The sequence below is a fragment of the Oncorhynchus tshawytscha genome, linkage group LG18, assembly GCF_018296145.1.
Source record: "Oncorhynchus tshawytscha isolate Ot180627B linkage group LG18, Otsh_v2.0, whole genome shotgun sequence".
In the NCBI taxonomy this organism is placed as follows: Eukaryota; Metazoa; Chordata; class Actinopteri; order Salmoniformes; family Salmonidae; genus Oncorhynchus; species Oncorhynchus tshawytscha.
The window spans coordinates 30931082-30951598 of NC_056446.1; the positions used below are offsets into that span (position 1 = coordinate 30931082).

General features: G+C 41.7%; 1 protein-coding gene across 1 annotated transcript in view; it reads right to left on the bottom strand.

The window, feature by feature from the left end:
* LOC112217861 (frizzled-3-like) overlaps positions 1 to 20517 on the bottom strand; it is a 38160-nt gene that overhangs the window by 9789 nt on the left and 7854 nt on the right. The window contains exons 4-7 of the mRNA XM_042300938.1: positions 11816 to 12012; positions 8479 to 8941; positions 7374 to 7673; positions 6789 to 7040 (exon numbers count right to left, since the gene is read on the bottom strand). Of these exons, the coding sequence (XP_042156872.1) occupies positions 6789 to 7040; positions 7374 to 7673; positions 8479 to 8941; positions 11816 to 12012 (1212 nt within the window). The remainder of the gene's footprint in view (positions 1 to 6788; positions 7041 to 7373; positions 7674 to 8478; positions 8942 to 11815; positions 12013 to 20517) is intronic.

Consider the following 20517-nt stretch of genomic DNA (forward strand, 5'->3'; position numbering starts at 1 on the left):
ACAACTACTAACACAAACCCTGTTATCTGAACTACAACTACTAACACAAACCCTGTTATCTGAACCACAACTACTAACACAAACCCTGTTATCTGAACTACAACTACTAACACAAACCCTGCTATCTGAACTACAACTACTACTACTAACACAAACCCTGTTATCTGAACTACAACTACTAACACAAACCCTGTTATCTGAACCACAACTACTACTACTAACACACACCCTGTTATCTGAACTACAACTACTAACACAAACCCTGCTATCTGAACCACAACTACTAACACAAACCCTGTTATCTGAACCACAACTACTAACACAAACCCTGTTATCTGAACCACAACTACTAACACAAACCCTGCTATCTGAACCACAACTACTAACACAAACCCTGTTATCTGAACTACAACTACTAACACAAACCCTGTTATCTGAACTACAACTACTAACACAAACCCTGCTATCTGAACTACAACAATAACTACTAACACAAACCCTGCTATCTGAACCACAACAATAACTACTAACACAAACCCTGTTATCTGAACCACAACAACTACCACTAACACAAACCCTGTTATCTGGACCACAACTACTAACACAAACCCTGTTATCTGAACCACAACTACTACTACTAACACAAAGCCTGCTATCTGGACCACAACTACTAACACAAACCCTGCTATCTGAACCACAACTACTAACACAAACCCTGTTATCTGAACCACAACTACTAACACAAACCCTGTTATCTGAACCACAACTACTAACACAAACCCTGCTATCTGAACCACAACAATAACTACTAATACAAACCCTGTTATCTGAACCACAACTACTAACACAAACCCTGCTATCTGAACCACAACTACTAACACAAACCCTGCTATCTGAACTACAACTACTACTACTAACAAAAACCCTGTTATCTGAACTACAACTACTAACACAAACCCTGTTATCTGAACTACAACAATAACTACTAACACAAACCCTGCTATCTGACCCACAATAACTACTAACACAAACCCTGTTATCTGAACCACAACTACTAACACAAACCCTGCTATCTGAACCACAACTACTAACACAAACCCTGCTATCTGAACTACAACTACTACTACTAACAAAAACCCTGTTATCTGAACTACAACTACTAACACAAACCCTGCTATCTGAACCACAACAATAACTACTAACACAAACCCTGCTATCTGAACCACAACAACTACTAACACAAACCCTGTTATCTGAACCACAACTACTAACACAAACCCTATTATCTGAACCACAACAATAACCCTGTTATCTGAACCACAACTACTAACACAAACCCTGTTATCTGAACCACAACTACTAACACAAACCCTATTATCTGAACTACAACTACTAACACAAACCCTGCTATCTGAACCACAACTACTAACACAAACCCTGTTATCTGAACTACAACTACTAACACAAACCCTGTTATCTGAACCACAACTACTAACACAAACCCTGTTATCTGAACTACAACTACTAACACAAACCCTGCTATCTGAACTACAACTACTACTACTAACACAAACCCTGTTATCTGAACTACAACTACTAACACAAACCCTGTTATCTGAACCACAACTACTACTACTAACACACACCCTGTTATCTGAACTACAACTACTAACACAAACCCTGCTATCTGAACCACAACTACTAACACAAACCCTGTTATCTGAACCACAACTACTAACACAAACCCTGTTATCTGAACCACAACTACTAACACAAACCCTGCTATCTGAACCACAACTACTAACACAAACCCTGTTATCTGAACTACAACTACTAACACAAACCCTGTTATCTGAACTACAACTACTAACACAAACCCTGCTATCTGAACTACAACAATAACTACTAACACAAACCCTGCTATCTGAACCACAACAATAACTACTAACACAAACCCTGTTATCTGAACCACAACAACTACCACTAACACAAACCCTGTTATCTGGACCACAACTACTAACACAAACCCTGCTATCTGAACCACAACTACTAACACAAACCCTGTTATCTGAACCACAACTACTAACACAAACCCTGTTATCTAAACCACAACTACTAACACAAACCCTGCTATCTGAACCACAACAATAACTACTAATACAAACCCTGTTATCTGAACCACAACTACTAACACAAACCCTGCTATCTGAACCACAACTACTAACACAAACCCTGCTATCTGAACTACAACTACTACTACTAACAAAAACCCTGTTATCTGAACTACAACTACTAACACAAACCCTGTTATCTGAACTACAACAATAACTACTAACACAAACCCTGCTATCTGACCCACAATAACTACTAACACAAACCCTGTTATCTGAACCACAACTACTAACACAAACCCTGCTATCTGAACCACAACTACTAACACAAACCCTGCTATCTGAACCACAACTACTACTAACACAAACCCTGCTATCTGAACCACAACAATAACTACTAACACAAACCCTGCTATCTGAACCACAACAACTACTAACACAAACCCTGTTATCTGAACCACAACTACTAACACAAACCCTGTTATCTGAACCACAACTACTAACACAAACCCTATTATCTGAACCACAACAATAACCCTGTTATCTGAACCACAACTACTAACACAAACCCTGTTATCTGAACCACAACTACTAACACAAACCCTGTTATCTGAACCATCACAATAACTACTAACACAAACCCTGCTATCTGAACCACAACTACTAACACAAACCCTGCTATCTGAACTACAACTACTACTACCAACAAAAACCCTGTTATCTGAACCACAACTACTAACACAAACCCTATTATCTGAACTACAACTACTAACACAAACCCTGCTATCTGAACCACAACTACTAACACAAACCCTGCTATCTGAACCATCACAATAACTACTAACACAAACCCTGTTATCTGAACCACAACTACTAACACAAACCCTGTTATCTGAACTACAACTACTAACACAAACCCTGTTATCTGAACCACAACTACTAACACAAACCCTGTTATCTGAACTACAACTACTAACACAAACCCTGCTATCTGAACTACAACTACTACTACCAACAAAAACCCTGTTATCTGAACCACAACTACTAACACAAACCCTATTATCTGAACTACAACTACTAACACAAACCCTGCTATCTGAACCACAACTACTAACACAAACCCTGCTATCTGAACCATCACAATAACTACTAACACAAACCCTGTCATCTGAACCACAACTACTAACACAAACCCTGTTATCTGAACCATCACAATAACTACTAACACAAACCCTGCTATCTGAACCACAACTACTAACACAAACCCTGCTATCTGAACTACAACTACTACTACCAACAAAAACCCTGTTATCTGAACCACAACTACTAACACAAACCCTATTATCTGAACTACAACTACTAACACAAACCCTGCTATCTGAACCACAACTACTAACACAAACCCTGCTATCTGAACCATCACAATAACTACTAACACAAACCCTGTTATCTGAACCACAACTACTAACACAAACCCTGTTATCTGAACTACAACTACTAACACAAACCCTGTTATCTGAACCACAATAACTACTAACACAAACCCTGCTATCTGAACTACAACAATAACTACTAACACAAACCCTGTTATCTGAACTACAACTACTAACACAAACCCTGTTATCTGGACCACAACTACTAACACAAACCCTGTTATCTGAACCATCACAATAACTACTAACACAAACCCTGTTATCTGAAACACAACCACTAACACAAAACCTCTTAAAGGAGGACAGAACATTATGAGCAGTGCAAGTGCACTCATGTGAGAACAACACACACTGTTACAAATGTACACACACTAAAAACCTACAGTAGCAAGGAGGAAGTGTTTGAATTATTAACTTATTCTCCAGATGAGTGGGGATGTGTTCCACAGCTCCAGGCAGAGAGGAGCTTCTCTGAAGTGCTTCATCTATTAGATACAACCAATCTGAGAGGTCTCCTGTGTCTGTTTGACCTGGAGCACTGGAGCTAGGTGTGTTGGGAATACATCTATTGTGTGAAACCAATATATACTGTATTCTCTGTTGTTTTTCTTTCCTGTATTACATTTTGCACCAAAATTCAAAATCGATATTTCCAGTTTTTTTCGCAGGACCCCATGAAAGCTCACTGAGGTCATTGCACATTGAGAAACACTCAGGGAATGTGGTGTTGTGGTTCCAGTATAGATCGGGTCCTAGGCCCCCTAGGTTAAGAACTACTGATGTAGGGGTTAAAATAATATTTGAGTGCAGATGAATGTAGTTTCTATAAATGATGACAGTAGGTATATAATCTGGTATAGCCTGGTACAGACAGGTATATGGTATAGTGGTCAGAGTAGGTGTAATGTTTCATAGTGGTTAAAGTATGGGGAGTGTACAAAACATTAGGAACACCTTCCTGGGGTGGTGTAAACTACTTAAGTAGAAATACTTTCAAGTACTTCTGAAGTAGTTTTTTGGGGTATCTGTAATTTACTTTATGTGAGAGGGAGTTTTTCCTAGCCACTGTGCTTCTATACCTGCATTGCTTGCTGTTTGGGGTTTTAGGCACTTTGAGATATCAGCTGATGTAAGAAGGGCTATATAAATCATTTTGATTTGACTTTACTAATTATATTTTTGACAACTTTTACTCCACTACATCCCGAAAGAAAATAATGTACTTTTTACTTCTTAAAATTTCTCTGACACCCAAAAGTACTTTATTTTGAATGCTTAGCAGGACAGGAAAATTGTCTAATTCACTCACTTATCAAGAGAACATCCCTGGTCATCCCTACTGCCTCTGATCTGGCAGACTCACTAAACACAAATGCTTGGTCTGTAAATTATGTCTGAGTGTTGAACTGTGCCCCTGGTCTGGTTTGCTTAATATAAGACATTTTAAATGATTTATACTTTTACTTTTGATTCTTAAGTACATTGAAAACCAAATACTTTTAGACTTTTACTCAAGTAGTATTTTACTAGGTGACTTTTACTTGAGTCATTTTCTTTTAAGGTATCTTTACTTTTACTCAAGTATGAAAATTGGGTACTTTTTCCACCACTGCCCTCCTACAACCAATGCTGTATGTCAAATTTGTAGATTTAGTTTCATATTACATCATTATCACTAAAGCATTTGTGATTGTTAATCTGTGTTTTGTAGTTTTTAGCTACATAAAAATGTAGTTAACAAAAGTAGCTAGCTAGCTAACATTCGCAAGAGATGACTCGTGTTTACATTATATGCATTAGCTTGCAACATACTTTATCATAACGTTAGCATAGCTAAACCAGCATAGATAATGACCCTACTTGTCTACTAGCATAAGGTAAGGTTAACGTGCTAGTGCAGTAGCTATAGATTATCCCTCATCATGATCCATGGTTATTTAGCAAGCTGCCCAAGTTAGCTGGCTAGCTATCACTCGTCACGATCCATGGCTACATGGGCTACTACACAGCCTGCAAGTACTCTGTCAACCCCGGGAAAACATGCCAATATAGCCCGGTACTAGCTACGCTACAAATAAACATCCTCCAAGAACATATCCCTGGATTTTATTTTTTTAAATAAAAGGGTGGGATTCGGGAGAAGTGCACGCCTCTCAGTCACCTCAGCACAACTTTGCCCTGTAACGTATTACTGCCTGTAAGACTCTATCTGCTGCGAGCCAGCCAGTCTAATGGCAATACAGACAACACAAGACTACATAAACAAAGTTTAACTTCAGAATGATCAGCTAGCTATATGTGAATCGTAATAATCTAGCTAGCCAGCTAATTTAACTGGCAAAAACGACAGAAAACAAATGTTTTGCAAGGTAGATGATTACAGTAGCTGTTAATTCTTTGTGACTAGCTAGCTACTAATACTTCTTGGCTAGCCAGTTGTCCTATTGACTTACTATGGGGTTGCAATCTACTACAGTGCGTATTGTAGGCAGGTAAACATGCCAAAATTAATACAGTATGCATTTATTCACGTTTTGTAGTCGGGCAACGTTTCATTCTGATGTCTGAGTTTATTTTCTCTTGCTTCAGCCCAAATAATGGATTTCAATAAATATTGTGTTGTTTTTATTTGGTTGCGTCATATTTCTGTGCATACTTTCTGTTGAAGCTTTCATCAATGCGTGCTTCAAAATGTGTACAAGCGGAGTACACATCCGAGAAGTGCCCTCCGTGCTACGTTTCACATATTTTGATTTGGACTCATACTCTGACTGATGTGTGCTCCAATTTGTGTGCTCAGAGCACGGTAGGTAGTATGCACATTGAGAAACACTCAGGGAATGTGGTGTTGTGGTTCCAGTATAGATCTCACCTGGTATGGACATGGGATGTGGTGTAGATCTCACCTGGTATAGACAGGGGATGTGGTGTAGTGGTTCCAGTATAGATCTCACCTGGTATAGACAGGGGATGTGGTGTAGATCTCACCTGGTATAGACAGGGGATGTGGTGTAGTGGTTCCAGTATAGATCTCACCTGGTATAGACAGGGGATGTGGTATAGATCTCACCTGGTATAGACAGGGGATGTGGTGTAGTGGTATGGATCTCACTTGGTATAGACAGGGGATGTGATGTAGTGGTTCCAGTATAGATCTCACCTGGTATAGACAGGGGATGTGGTGTAGTGGTATAGATCTCACCTGGTATGGACAGGGGATGTGGTGTTGTGGTATGGATCTCACCTGGTATGGACAGGGGATGTGGTACTCTCTGCAGCGCTCCTGTACCCAGGTAGTCTCCCAGACAGTCCTATAGCTGTTTTCATAAAGGTAGCAAGTTATGACCGTCAACAGAGGGACCAGGTAGAGCACAGAGAACACCCCGATACGGATCATAAACTTCACCAGCTTGTCCTGGTTCTCCTTCTCCAGAGGGATCTCCATACGCACGCGGTTCAAAGCAAGGATTCCCGCTAACAGTAATGCCACGCCCACCTAGAATCAGACAGAGTTGATATTGAAGGAATAGACAAAAGATGACATAAGAAAGACCAGGAAGTAAATATGGTATATTTGTTGAGTAACGAGCAGTTCCATTCAGATCCACTTTTTAATGAATGATGAGATGTGTATGTCTGTGGTATAATCAAAGGAGCAGGCACAAACAGTGTCAACACGTTTACTGAACTTTGTGTAAACTTAAACTTTGTGCACACATGAATCACCTAGGTTTTGTCCCAAATGCCACCCTAATGCCTACATATAGGGGCTAGTCTGCCAATTGTGACTCACACCTACTTCCTCTGTGACTCATTCCAGCCCACTCACCAAAACATCCAGACCCAGTGGAGCCAGCAGAAACCATCTCAGCGCTGTGCGGTCATACAGCCCCACGAAACACACCCCGCTGACACTATCCCCTTCTATCTTGTTCATAGCTGTTAAAGTGACGGTGAGACAACCGGGTAGGCCCCAGGCACAGGCATGGAAGATCAGGGCCTTCTTCTCTATGGCCTCACTGCCCCACTTAGGCACGGCAGCCAGGAACCAGGTGAGGGTGAGGATGACCCACCACACACTGCCGGCCATAGTGAAGAAGTAGAGTATCATAAAGAACAACGTGCACACCTGGATGGAGAGGAGGAGGAGAGGGAGGAGGGGAGAGGAGTGGGAAGGGAGGGGAGGAGGGGAGAGAAGAAGGGGGGTTGAGTGGAGGAGGGGAGTGGAGAGAGGAAGCGGAGGGGAGATCGGAGGGAGAGGGGAGTGGAGGAGGGGAGAGAAGAAGGGGGTTGAGTGGAGGAGGGGAGAGAGGAGGGGAGTGGAGAGAGGAAGAGGAGCGGGGAGTGGAGGAGGGAAGAGAAGAAGGGGGTTGAGTGGAGGAGGGGAGAGAGGAGGGGAGTGGAGACAGGAGGGAGAGGGGAGTGGAGGAGGGGAGAGAGGGAGAGGAGGTTGAGAGGGGAGGGGAGGTTGAGAGGGAGAGGAGTGGTGAGAGAGGGAGAGGGAGAGGGAGAGGGGAGGGGAGTGGAGAGAGGTGGGGGTGGGGGGGGGGAGGAGGGGGTGGGGGCGGGGAGGAGGGGGAGAGGAGGGTGAGGGTAGTGGAGGAGGGGAGAGAGGAAGAGAAGAGGGAGGGGAGTGGAGAGAGGAGGGGAGAGAGGGAGATTGGAGGAGGGGGTAGAGGAGGGAGGGAGAGGGAGAGTGGGGGGGAGGGGATGAGGGGGAGAAGGGATGAAGAGGGTAGAGGAGAGAAGGAGAAGAGAACGAGGTTTAGAGAAGACTGAAGAAATAGAAAATCCAAGAACATAAAACATATAATTTTAATTTTTTTGTTACAATATCCCTGAATGTCAAAGAGAAAATAGAAAATCATTCAATAAATTAGTTAATCAATCAATCGGTTATCAATGAATCAATCACTAAGCCAATGAATGGTCACCTTGTTGTGTGAGCCCTGGGTGACGGTGGACGCCCGGAAAAGGGCGGAGCTCGCCGCGTGGCACGCCACCCGGTCCTCCAGCAGGAAGCCCAGCAAGAACACCAGCGACACCATCATGTAGCACATGGCGTAGAAGATGATTGGGCGCTCTGGGTAGCGGAACCTGGACACATCGATGAGGAAGGTGAGGAAGGTGAAGAGGGTTGCCGAGAGACAGACAATAGACACCACGCCGATGAAGTAGCGGGCAAACACCAGCTCGTCCCGCTGGAAATACATGTTGGGGCAGGGGGGCGAGCAGTCCGTCACACCCAGGAAGGAGTAGCCCAGGTTGGGGTCGATCTTGAGCTCACGGGGGCACCAGAAGCCATAGTCGTGCTGGACGGAGATGGGCGACTCAGTGGAGTCTGCGCTGGAGAGCAGGTCTCCAGGACGGGGGTATGGCTCGTCACAGTCTGGGAACCTGGTGAACGGAGAGGAGCTTATGTTAGACACATTATATTTACATTAGAGAAAGCTAAACCTTTATTTTACGGGACAGTTTCCTCAGATTCGACCTTGTATTTTCAAGGACATTATATGTTACTATTGTGCAATTAACATTTTGCCATGTCATGAGGTTATGGTACAGAAATTAGCAAGTATTTTCTGAAAAATGTGTGGTAAAAGGATGAAACAAAAATTGTATTTGTCTCAGGTGTGTAAAGTTACACTGTGTAAAAGTGTACGCTTCACATTTTCAAACAGTACATTTATATTTTCCAACAGGGCTATACAATTGGATGAGGGTTTTTTCTCACCTGAGTAGCCTCGTTTCACTGCCAAAAATAAAATTAAACCATCTAGTGTTCAGCGAAATAACAATGCAATGAAAAATACAGATAGCCTAGTCAAATAATTGACATCCAATCACATTAACCGTTACTCTCTCGTGGGAAACCTTCACTCTTGCTCAGACATTCAGAAATAAAACATGACAATTTAAAAATAAGCCAAGGGAGTTTTTTAAGCGAGAATAAAGAGGACTTTCGAGTAGTAAGACGTATAAAAGCAACAGATAACTGTCAGGTGTGTGCGTACTGGTAGCGAAGTCAGGTGCAGAGAGTTGTGAACAGGCGAGAGCAGAGAGTTGTGTACACGTTATTGAGGCAGGAGAAACCAACAGACGGACGCAACTGCGTCAAAAGTGCAAAACACGCAAAACAGTCACAACAATTTATGTTTAACAATCAACATCTTCGTGAACAACACGGTATAAGCAAACCAGTCCGGCGTGTCAACAATTAACACGTAACACAAACAATTTCACACAAAGACATAAGGGGGAACAGAGGAATAAATACATGCAGTGTGATTGGGAAATGAAAACCAGGTGTGCAGGGAACAAGACAAAACAAATGGATCAATGAAAAATGGAGTGGCGATGGCTAGAAAGCCGGTGACGTCGAGCGCCGAACTCCGCCCGAACAAGGAGAGGAGCCGACTTCGGCGGAAGTCGTGACAATAACATTAATAAGAAGGTGCTAGAAGAGTATTATATGGTGAGCTACCGAGTGTCTAGGACAGGCAAGCCCCATACTATTGTAGAGGACTTCATTGTTCCTGCTGCAGCGGATATGGCTGGGACAATGCTGGGGGAAAAGGCAACAAAAAAAAAACTATACAGACAATGACTTCATCAAACAACACACAACGTTTCACAACGCATCAGTGATATAGCAGGAGATGTTTTGAAACAATTACTGCTTCGCATACAAGCCAGTGAATTATATGCGTTACAGCTGGATGAGTCAACAGACGTGGGGGGACTGGCACAGCTCCTGGTATATGTCCGTTACGTTTATGGGGGGTCTATTAAGGAAGACATCCTCTTCTGGAAACCAGGACAACATGAGAGGATATTTTTTAAGTACTGGACAGATTTATGACATCAAATGGACTTTGGTGGTAAAGATGTGTTGGTGTCTGTGCTGATGGCACAAAAGCCATGACAGGGAGACATTGTGGAGTGGTAACGCGCGTGCAAGCAGTTGTTCACGATGCCATTTGGATACACTGCAGCATCCACCGAGAGGCTCTTGCTGCCAAGGGAATGCCTGACAGCTTGAAAGACATTTTGGACACTACAGTGAAAATGGTTAACTTTGTTAAAGCAAGGCCCCTGAACTCATGTGTATTTTATGCATTATGCAATGATATGGGAAGCGACCATGTAACGCTTTTACAACATACAGAACATGCGCTGGTTATCAAGGGGCAAAGTATTGACACGTTTTTTTAAATTGAGAGACGAGCTTAAAAGTTTTCTTTACTGACCATCATTTTCACTTGACGAGTTTCTCACAGGACTGACCTATCTGGGTGATGTTTTTTTCTCGCCTGAATGATATGAACCTCGGATTACAGGGACACTCCTCAATGTGCGGGACAAAATTGAGGCTATGATTAAGAAGTTGGAGCTCTTTCCTGTCTGCAATAACAAGAACAACACACAGGTCTTTCCATCATTGTATGATTTTTTTGTGTGCAAATGAAGTCAAGCTTACGGACATTGTCAAATGTGATCTATGGAAGCACCTGAGTGAGCTGGGTGTGCAATTACGCAGGTACTTTCCCAAAACGGATAACACAAACAACTAGATTCATTATCCTTTTCATGCCCTGCCTCCAGTCCACTTACCGATATCTGAACAAGACAGCATCATCGATATTGCAACAAGTGGTTCTGTGAAAATGTAATTTAATCAGAAGCCACTGCCAGATTTCTGCGCTCAGTTTCTTGCCTTGGCAAATTGTGCTGTTAAGACACTGATGCCCTTTGCAACCACGTACCTATGCAAGAGGTGATTCTCAGCCCTGACTAGAACGAAAACTAAATACAGGCACAGACTGTGTGTGGGAAATGATTCAAGACTGAGACTCCAATACAACCCAACATTGCAGTTATGTGCATCCTTTCAAACACACCCTTTTCATTAACCTGTGGTGAGTTATTCACAATGTTTGATGAACAAATAAGGTTTTATATGTAAGATGGCTAAATAAAGAGAAATATTATTGATTATTATTATACTATTATTTGTGCCCTGGTTCTATAAGAGCTCTTTGTCACTTCCCACGAGCCGGGTTGTGACAAAAACTCACGCTCATTCTTATGTTTAATTAATGTATTGTATAGTGTGTGTGGTAGGCTTGCAATGATGGAAAAAAACAACATTTGAGAGTGCGGTGACCCTGGTGCTAGAGGGGGTACACAGCTGGAGGTTGAATGTTTGAAGGGGTACAGGACTATAAAAAGTTTGGGAACCACTGCCCTAGAGTACAGTAGACCACTAACCTGTTACAGTCCATCTCTTCTGGCCAGGTGACTCCGAACATGTCCATGAGTTTGTAGCAGTCTCCCTTGGCTCTCTGGCACGGCCGTCGGCAGGGCAGTGTCATGCGTCCGTACTCAGTACACACCGGAGCATAGAGGGCACACAGGAACATCCTCAGCTCTGAGGAACACTGCAGGTTCACAATGGGGTGGAAGGGCTGCGGAGGGGAAAACACACAGCTGTCAGGAAGTGTATATTAATGCAGTGTTTTGTGTGGGGGGGATTACAATTGATTTACACAAAATACTCTGTAATGTCAAAGTGGAAGATTCTAACATTTGTAAAAAATAAAAATAAGAATGCATTTTTCAAATAATATATCTTGATTAGATAAGCATTCAACCCCCTTTGGCAGCAATTACAGCTGTGAGTCTTTCTGGGTAAATCTCAAACTCAAACAAATACTTGGGCAGTACAACATATATATATATATATATATACCATATACCGGGTATTTGGAGAAAGCCATGGGATGGTTTTTCAATACCTTCAGTAACATCAAAACTATTTATTTGAAGTGTTTCAATAAATTGTAATATTTGTAGCGACTTCATAAGTTTAATACTTGCAGTCAACTTGTGCAGTGTGTTAGGAGATGTATTTTCCATTTCACCTGCCACATTATTTGACATTATGAAGCGTACCGTAGTTCCCCCGAACAGTTGAGACAGTTTGTTTGTAAATAACACAATGGATAAAGTGGGAGCTGGTGAATCCATCATGTTCTATATCTATCCGTGAATCTCTGCTGTGCACATGAGGTGATGACGTTACACTTTTATGTAATTCACTACTAAATGTTTGCCATCAGACATCTTATATCCTGTTTGACAAACAAAGAGGTGTAATGAGTTCTTCTCCCCTCTGCTCCATGTGCTCTTCCTTCAGAAAAGCACGTTGTTCATCTGCACAATTTCTCTCATTCACTTTCAATGGAAATGTCCACACTCACCAAGAATGACATATGGTAGCTACTAGCTATGCGTGTATAACTTTATGAGCTGGATTTGCCTATCTTTGCAATTAGCTTATGTTCGTTTTTGCTCATTAGCATTTAGCTGATCTTGCTATTATTTGTGGTATTTTTGATAGCATTCTGTTAATAGATGCCCAATGGGCTTTTTGTGTGTTTTAAGCGTTCCTGTGTGTGCTATACCGGTAATACCATAAATCCCGGGATGGCAGAAGAACGGTATGACGGTATGAAAATCTGGATAACGCCGAAGTCTACTGGATTGTACAATATTTGACATTCTTCAAGTTGCATATTTTAGAACACAGTTTGAAAGTAGCGAGTATAGCAAAATAGAGCATTCAGAGTTGCACTCATGGATTAATCAAACTCGTCTTCTTGCCCTCTAAAGCAAGATGCAATTTGATCCATCCTCAAATTGGCTGTTGATCATTGCTAGACAGCCATTTTCAAGTCTTGCCATAGATTTTCAAGCTGATTTAAGTCAAAACTGTAACTTGGCCACTCAGGAACATTCAGTGTCATCTTGGAAAGCAACTCCAGTGTATATGAATTTCTTTTCCAGTGTCTGTTGGAAAGCAGACTGAAGCAGGTTTGCCTTTTCTTAGCTCTATTCAATTTATTTGAATCGTAAAAAACTCCCTAGTCCTTGCCAATGACAAGCATACCAATAACAGGGGATCATCATTGCTTTCACCTGGATTCACCTGGTCAGTCTATGTCATGGAAAGAGCAGGTGTTCTTAATGTTTGTACACTCAGTGTACAATCATACACACAGAGAAACTCACACACACTGTGCATCTACCACAGAACATGTTAAACACACAACCTTTCAGCCTTAAAGAGACACACACAGACAGCAGAACAGTCTTCTAAAGCAGAGTAATATACATGTACAGCCAAAAGAGCTCAAACAGACAGGAACATCTTGTCGGACATAGTTTGACAACCCTACCCCCTATCCTCACGATACTCCTCCCCCCTTTCTCTCCCCTTCCTCCATACGCCTGGCACAATAAGACAGAGGGAGGAGTAGGACAAGCTTGGTAACCCCCCCCCATGCATTTTGGGAGAGAACGGTAGCTAGGCAGCAGCTGTGGGGTATGGCTTTAGTATGCAAATCCCCAGGGGAGTGAAGAAAGGGCCCCCACCAGCCCCCAAGGAGGGGAAGGGGGACAAGACAGGTGAGCGAAATGGAATTTCACTAAAAGAGTCAGAGGGAATACTAGTGGTGGGTATTGGAACAGAACAGAACATGATAGAAAAGAACAGGCCAGAACATACCAGAACAGAACAGGATAGGATAGAACAGAAAAGGCCAGAACATTCCATAACAGAACAGGCAAGAACATACAGTACCAGAACAGAACAGGCCAGAACAGGATAGAACAGAACAGGTAGGATCAGAATAGGATAGAACAGAACAGATCAGAACAGGCCAGAACATACCAGATCAGAACAGGCCAGAACATACCAGAACAGAACGGGCCAGAAGACAACAAGACAGGATAGAACAGAACAGGTAGGATCAGAACAGGATAGAACAGGCCAGGACAGAACAGGTAAGATTAGAATAGAACAGGCCAGAACAGAACAGAACAGGTAAGAACAGGCCAGAATAGGTCAGAACAGAACAGGACAGGCAAGATCAGAACAGGATAGAACAGAACAGGCTTTGTTTTCAGTGGATATCTTAAATGTATAAGGACAACGGGTGTATAAGAGACTGTGGGTCATGATTGGGTCATGATGTGGCCCTTTCTGGGTATAGATTGTGGCATCCCCATCTCTCTCTCTCTCTCCTACACCAGGTTTAGTTATCTCAGGACGTGAATTCCTGGAGGAGACTCTCTCTCCCTGGTCATGCAGAAAGAGACACATAGAGAGAACAAAGAATTTCACATGGCGAACTCTTTAAGGGAGGGTATGACGAGTGTGTTTCATTTGGTGACCTTAGAGAGGACAGGAAACACACAACTATATCTCTGAATATATACATTTCTCAATTATGGGGTTTGAATCTAATTCTTGTATAAAATGAGTAAAGATTAAACTATTCGTGAAATGATGTAATATGATGTTAAACCTTTAATGTGAAAGAATGGTGTTCCCTTTAAAGTTTAACTAAGTCATTGGCCCACCCCCGTGAGCACAGACATGATCTGGCGTTATAGACCCGCCTTTTCTGTTGTCACGAATAAAAACCCCTCCTGAGGAAATCCTCTTCATACTAAACAAACCCACAGCGTGTGCTGTGATTACGAATAGTTATTCTATTTCTAACCATACCACGTGGAGCATGGGCTACACGGCTGGAAATTGTTCAACTCTGAGACTATCCATCCCTACAGAATAAGAGCAAATCTTAGATACTAATTACTAGTCTGCAGCTAGAAATTAATGTCAACCTGGGATGCGAAGACTGACAACCACCGAAACATCTATACTATGAGAACATTTCTGAATGGTACTCTGAAGTATCCATTCTAACCACGAAAGACTTTGATCTTCTGGGAAGCAGATAGAGAGAGAGAGAGAGACGCTCGGACGAATTCTCCAACAGACAGACAGACGATTCCAATAGAGATCACAATGACACACTGGGCGGAAATATATATTGATTGCAATTAATTCCCGAAAGAGTGAGCGTTTATGTGCAAAGGATTAGCATTTCAATTCATGTAATTATCAACTGTGTAGTGACTCCTGTCTTTCCCGCCCTCTTCAGTCCACACCCACTTCCCTTTGTCCACCAAGCCGTCATATCAACTTAGCCCACTAGGGAACTTCCCCTATCATTTCCTTTAACCATAACTGTTGTTTGTTTATGCATTTCTGTGCTTATTTAGTTAGTAAATAAATGATTAAGACAATTGGTGTACAGGTGATTCATAGTAAAGGCTGGGTTCGTGCAGATAACCAACAATTTACGACATTTGGAATGAGAATAACGTGAGGTAAAGAATCATTCATTAATTAGAAGACTAATTGATCAGATATTAAAATATCTGAAGAGTTATATTAGGAAAATTATAACTTTGTAATCTGAAAATTATAACTTTGTAATTTTCCTTGGTGCCCCAACTTCCTAGTTAATTACATTTGCATGATTAGTTTAATCACGTAATTATATTTACAGAGAATTGATTTAATAAAATAGACACAACAAAGACACAACAATTGTTTTGGGTCATGAGAAATGTGATTTATTAAACAACGGGAAGTTGTGTGACTAAACATAACCTATAATAACATAACCTATATTAACATAACCTATAACATTTTTTAAATGAACCTACAGTTGAAGTGGGAAGTATACATACACCTTAGCCAAATACATTTAAACTCAGTTTTTGGCTTCACCTATTTCAACTTCACCTATATTAACTTCACCTATAGTAACATAAACTATATTAACATAACCTATATTAACTTAACCAATCATCTTTATTAATTTGACCTATATTAACATAACCTAGAATTTTTTTTAACTTAACCTTAATTAACTTAACCTATAATAACATAACCTTTATAAACTTCACCTATATAAACTTCACCTATAACCTTTATATCTTCACCTATAACCTTTATTAATTTAACCTATGTTAACATACATTTTATTAACTTAACCTATAACCTTTATTAACTTAACCTACAATAACATAACTGTCACGATCGTCATAATGATTGGACCAAGGCGCAGCGTGCGTAGAGTTCCACATATTTTAATCAATCGAAACTCACCAAACTAAACAATAAAGCACAAATGAAACGTGAAGCTAACAGTGCTACTAGGCAACTATACATAGACAAGATCCCACAAATCACAATGGGGGAAATGGCTACCTAAATATGATACCCAATCAGAGACAACAATAAACAGTTCTCTCTGATTGGGAACCATAACAGGCCAATATAAACCATTAATCACCTAGATGACCCACCCTAGTCACAATCACGCCCCAACCAACATAGAGAATAAACAGCTCTCTCTGATTGGGAACCATAACAGGCCAATATAAACCATTAATCACCTAGATGACCCACCCTAGTCACAATCACGCCCCAACCAACATAGAGAATAAACAGCTCTCTCTGATTGGGAACCATAACAGGCCAATATAAACCATTAATCACCTAGATGACCCACCCTAGTCACAATCACGCCCCAACCAACATAGAGAATAAACAGCTCTCTATGGTCAGGGCGTGACAATAACCTATATTAACTTAACCTATATAACAGACACACACGCACACACACACACACACAAACCCACTCTTCCTATGACTAAGATAGGAGGCACATCCACCAGTCATTCATCATCACCATAGCTTAGCCTACATACTGTATTACACCAGTCATTCATCATGATGTAGAAATGTAGCTCCAGTAGACAGGATCTCATTTCTGTTCAGTCTGGGCTGCCTCCCAGACGCCTGGCTCTATTTAAAGGGATTAGGATCACTGTTTGGCTTGCCGATTCCCACACAAAGCAACCACAACCATTTACATCCAGACAGCTTTTGTAAATGCCTTGTACATATCAAATGCAATATTTCTGCTTTCAGATTTTCTATCCACCATGACATAAAGGTGGTGACGTTGATGTGTCATTTTATTATGGTTTAGTGACTGTTGGAGCATGACGCACAGACAGACATCTGAGATGACTGACATCATCTGGACAAAATAATGAATGAATTCAACCCTCACATACAGTTTTTGAGTGTAGAAATGCCGTTGTTTTGTGTGCTTCACAGCAAGTCGCACTTGCCTGGAAAAAAATATTTTACTGCATTAAATTGGAATATCAAATGCCATGCGCCCTCATCACCAGGGAAAGGACATTATTTTGTGTAGGCTTGATCACTTTCTACTGTAGCTGTACTAGTCTGGTTTATTCTGTTGTTTCTGTGTCTTTCAGTAGACTGGTTCACGTACACACCTGTCAACAACATATCCATCAACCTGTCAAATCAATCATGAACTGATCCATCAACCTGTCAAATCAATCATGTCTGAATAGAAAGGGGGAAGAACTGTGAAGGGGGAAGAACAACAGATTTAGGGCAGTTTTGTGGAAAATCTGCAAAACAAAATGTAATTTCCAATTTAGCAGACATACAGTATGTACTGTATGGCGTGAATGCATTCTCTGCATTGCCTTTAAATTTCAATCGCACTATAGCCCGTTACTTCGGCAATACGGGTTGAATCCAAACATTAGAGCGTATTATAGGATCTCTATGGGAATAAGTTCCTTTATAGTAACCAATCTGTCTGTTCCACCAACCCAGCAGCATTCCTTTTCATTAAACCAACATGACACACCTGGCATCATCTTCCTGATCAAACCTTATAGATCAAGCCAGCAGGCAAAAACATCATCCACATTTATCTGCTCTGTATAGAATAAAACAGGGTGCCAGTCTCTAGTCCGGTGACATGCATTAACCCAGTCCTGTTATGGTGTGTTACACACACAGACAGTCAGGACAGAGACAGGACATACAGATACAGGACAGAAAGAGACAGAGACAGGACAGACAGAGACAGGACATACAGGACAGACAGAGACAGAGACAGGACAGACAGAGACATACAGAGACAGGACAGACAGAGACAGGACATACAGATACAGGACAGACAGAGACAGAGACAGGCAGGACAGACAGATACAGGACAGACAGATACAGGACAGACAGGACAGACAACACATACAGAGACAGGACAAACAGGACACAGACAGACAGACCAGACAGACAGAGACAGGACAGACAGACAGACAGGACATACAGAGACAGGACAGATAGACAGACAGGACATACAGAGACAGGACAGATAGAGACAGAGACAGATAGAGACAGACAGGATAGACAGACAGACCAGACAGACAGGACATACAGAGACAGGACAGATAGAGAGACAAACAGACAGGACAGAGACTCCCTCCTCTCTCCCCCTCTCTCTCTCCCTCTTCCTCTCCTCTCTCTCTCCCTCCCTCTTCATCCTCTCGCTCCCTCTCCTCTCTTCCCTCCCTCTTCCTCCTTCTCTGCTCCTTCCTTCCTTTTCCCGTCTCTGCTCAATTCTCTACATTACTACCCTAACTGCCATGGCAATGGCTGATGCACCAACGGATGGAGGGACTAGTTTAAGGATGGGCCATGGTGTGTTCAGCAGAGGTCAGAGGGCGGCGAGAGGGGACCACCTCCTGAAAGCCACAGAAAGCCTGCTCCTTTGTTAAAAACACAATTGGGACCTGTTTCCCAGGCAGTGTATCTCGAATGGGAGAAGGGGGGGAGTGACAGACAAAAGACTGAGATATGGAAGAGGAGAGAGAGGGATAGGCCACCTCCTCCTTCAGATAGCCAGCGATGTCATTCACATAACTGTTTAAAAGAACACACACACAAGTTGTTGTTTGGCCAGAGAGTGAGAGAGATTACATATAATATAACATTTGTAATGTCTTTATTCTTTTGGAATTGTAATGTTTACTGTACATTTTAATTGTTTATTTCACTTTTGTTTATTATCTAGTTCACTTGCTTTGTTAATGTTAACCTGTTTCCCATGACAATAAAGCCCTTAAATTGAAAATTGAATATATATATATATATATATATAGAGAGAGAGAGAGAGAGAGAAAAAAAAGACTCCATTCAGCTCAGTGTTATAAGCAGTGTATTTGACACTCTTTATTGAGGGTTTGGATCAGATTGAGCTGAGTTTATCAAACCATGACATGGAACATATATTCCGCGCTAGCTCCTAGCTATGTGCACACTGTGCATGTCTGTCTGATGGTCATCAGAGACCACAGTCAGCCTTTTACATGGATTCACAACAGATGGGTGTAGTACCTCTTTTATATACGACCGTAAACCTTATCTGTAGAGGATACAAATGTATGTCAAATAAGAGCACAAGGGTATTAAATGGGAATGAAAATAATTAAGAATTATATTAAACCATTTTTTGTTCATTATTGCTACATGACCATTTCATAAATACAGAAAGTATTATATTCAGTCAGCTATACTGTATATTCCACCAAACATTCAATAATCTAATGGTTAAAGGCTAGCCAATACAAGACAAACAGAAAACTAGAATCAGCAACCATCCATCCCTATGGCCCCCATACTAAATGGTTATACCACCATTACCAGATTTCTGGCACACTCCAAAAATGCTGGGTTGTTTGGATGTCCCAGCAGCTGGGTTGCAGGCATTGGCTCACTTAGTTGGGTTGTTGATGCTGGGTTATTGACTTATGACCCAGCAGGTCAGCTCAGAAGACTGGAAACACAGCTTAGTAGAGGCATGGCTTTCATATAGTTTGTTTTGGCCACCTGTGAGAGTAAATGTCATTCCAGTTCATCTGTTCTGTCATATTGATATCACATGTAAAGGTTGAACACTGAAACTTTTGTAGCTTTAATGAGTCTTACACAAGTGTATGAGTTGGGGCCTAGTGGTTAGAGCGGTGGGCCAGTAACCAAAAGGTTGCTGGATCGAATCCCAGAGCTGACAAGGTAAAAATCTGTCATTCTGCCCCTGAGCAAGGCAGTTAACCCACTGTTCCCCGGGCACTGTGGATGTCGATTAAGGCAACCCCCTGCACCTCTCTGATTCAGAGGGGCTGGGTTAAATGCGGAAGACATATCTCAGTTGAAGGCA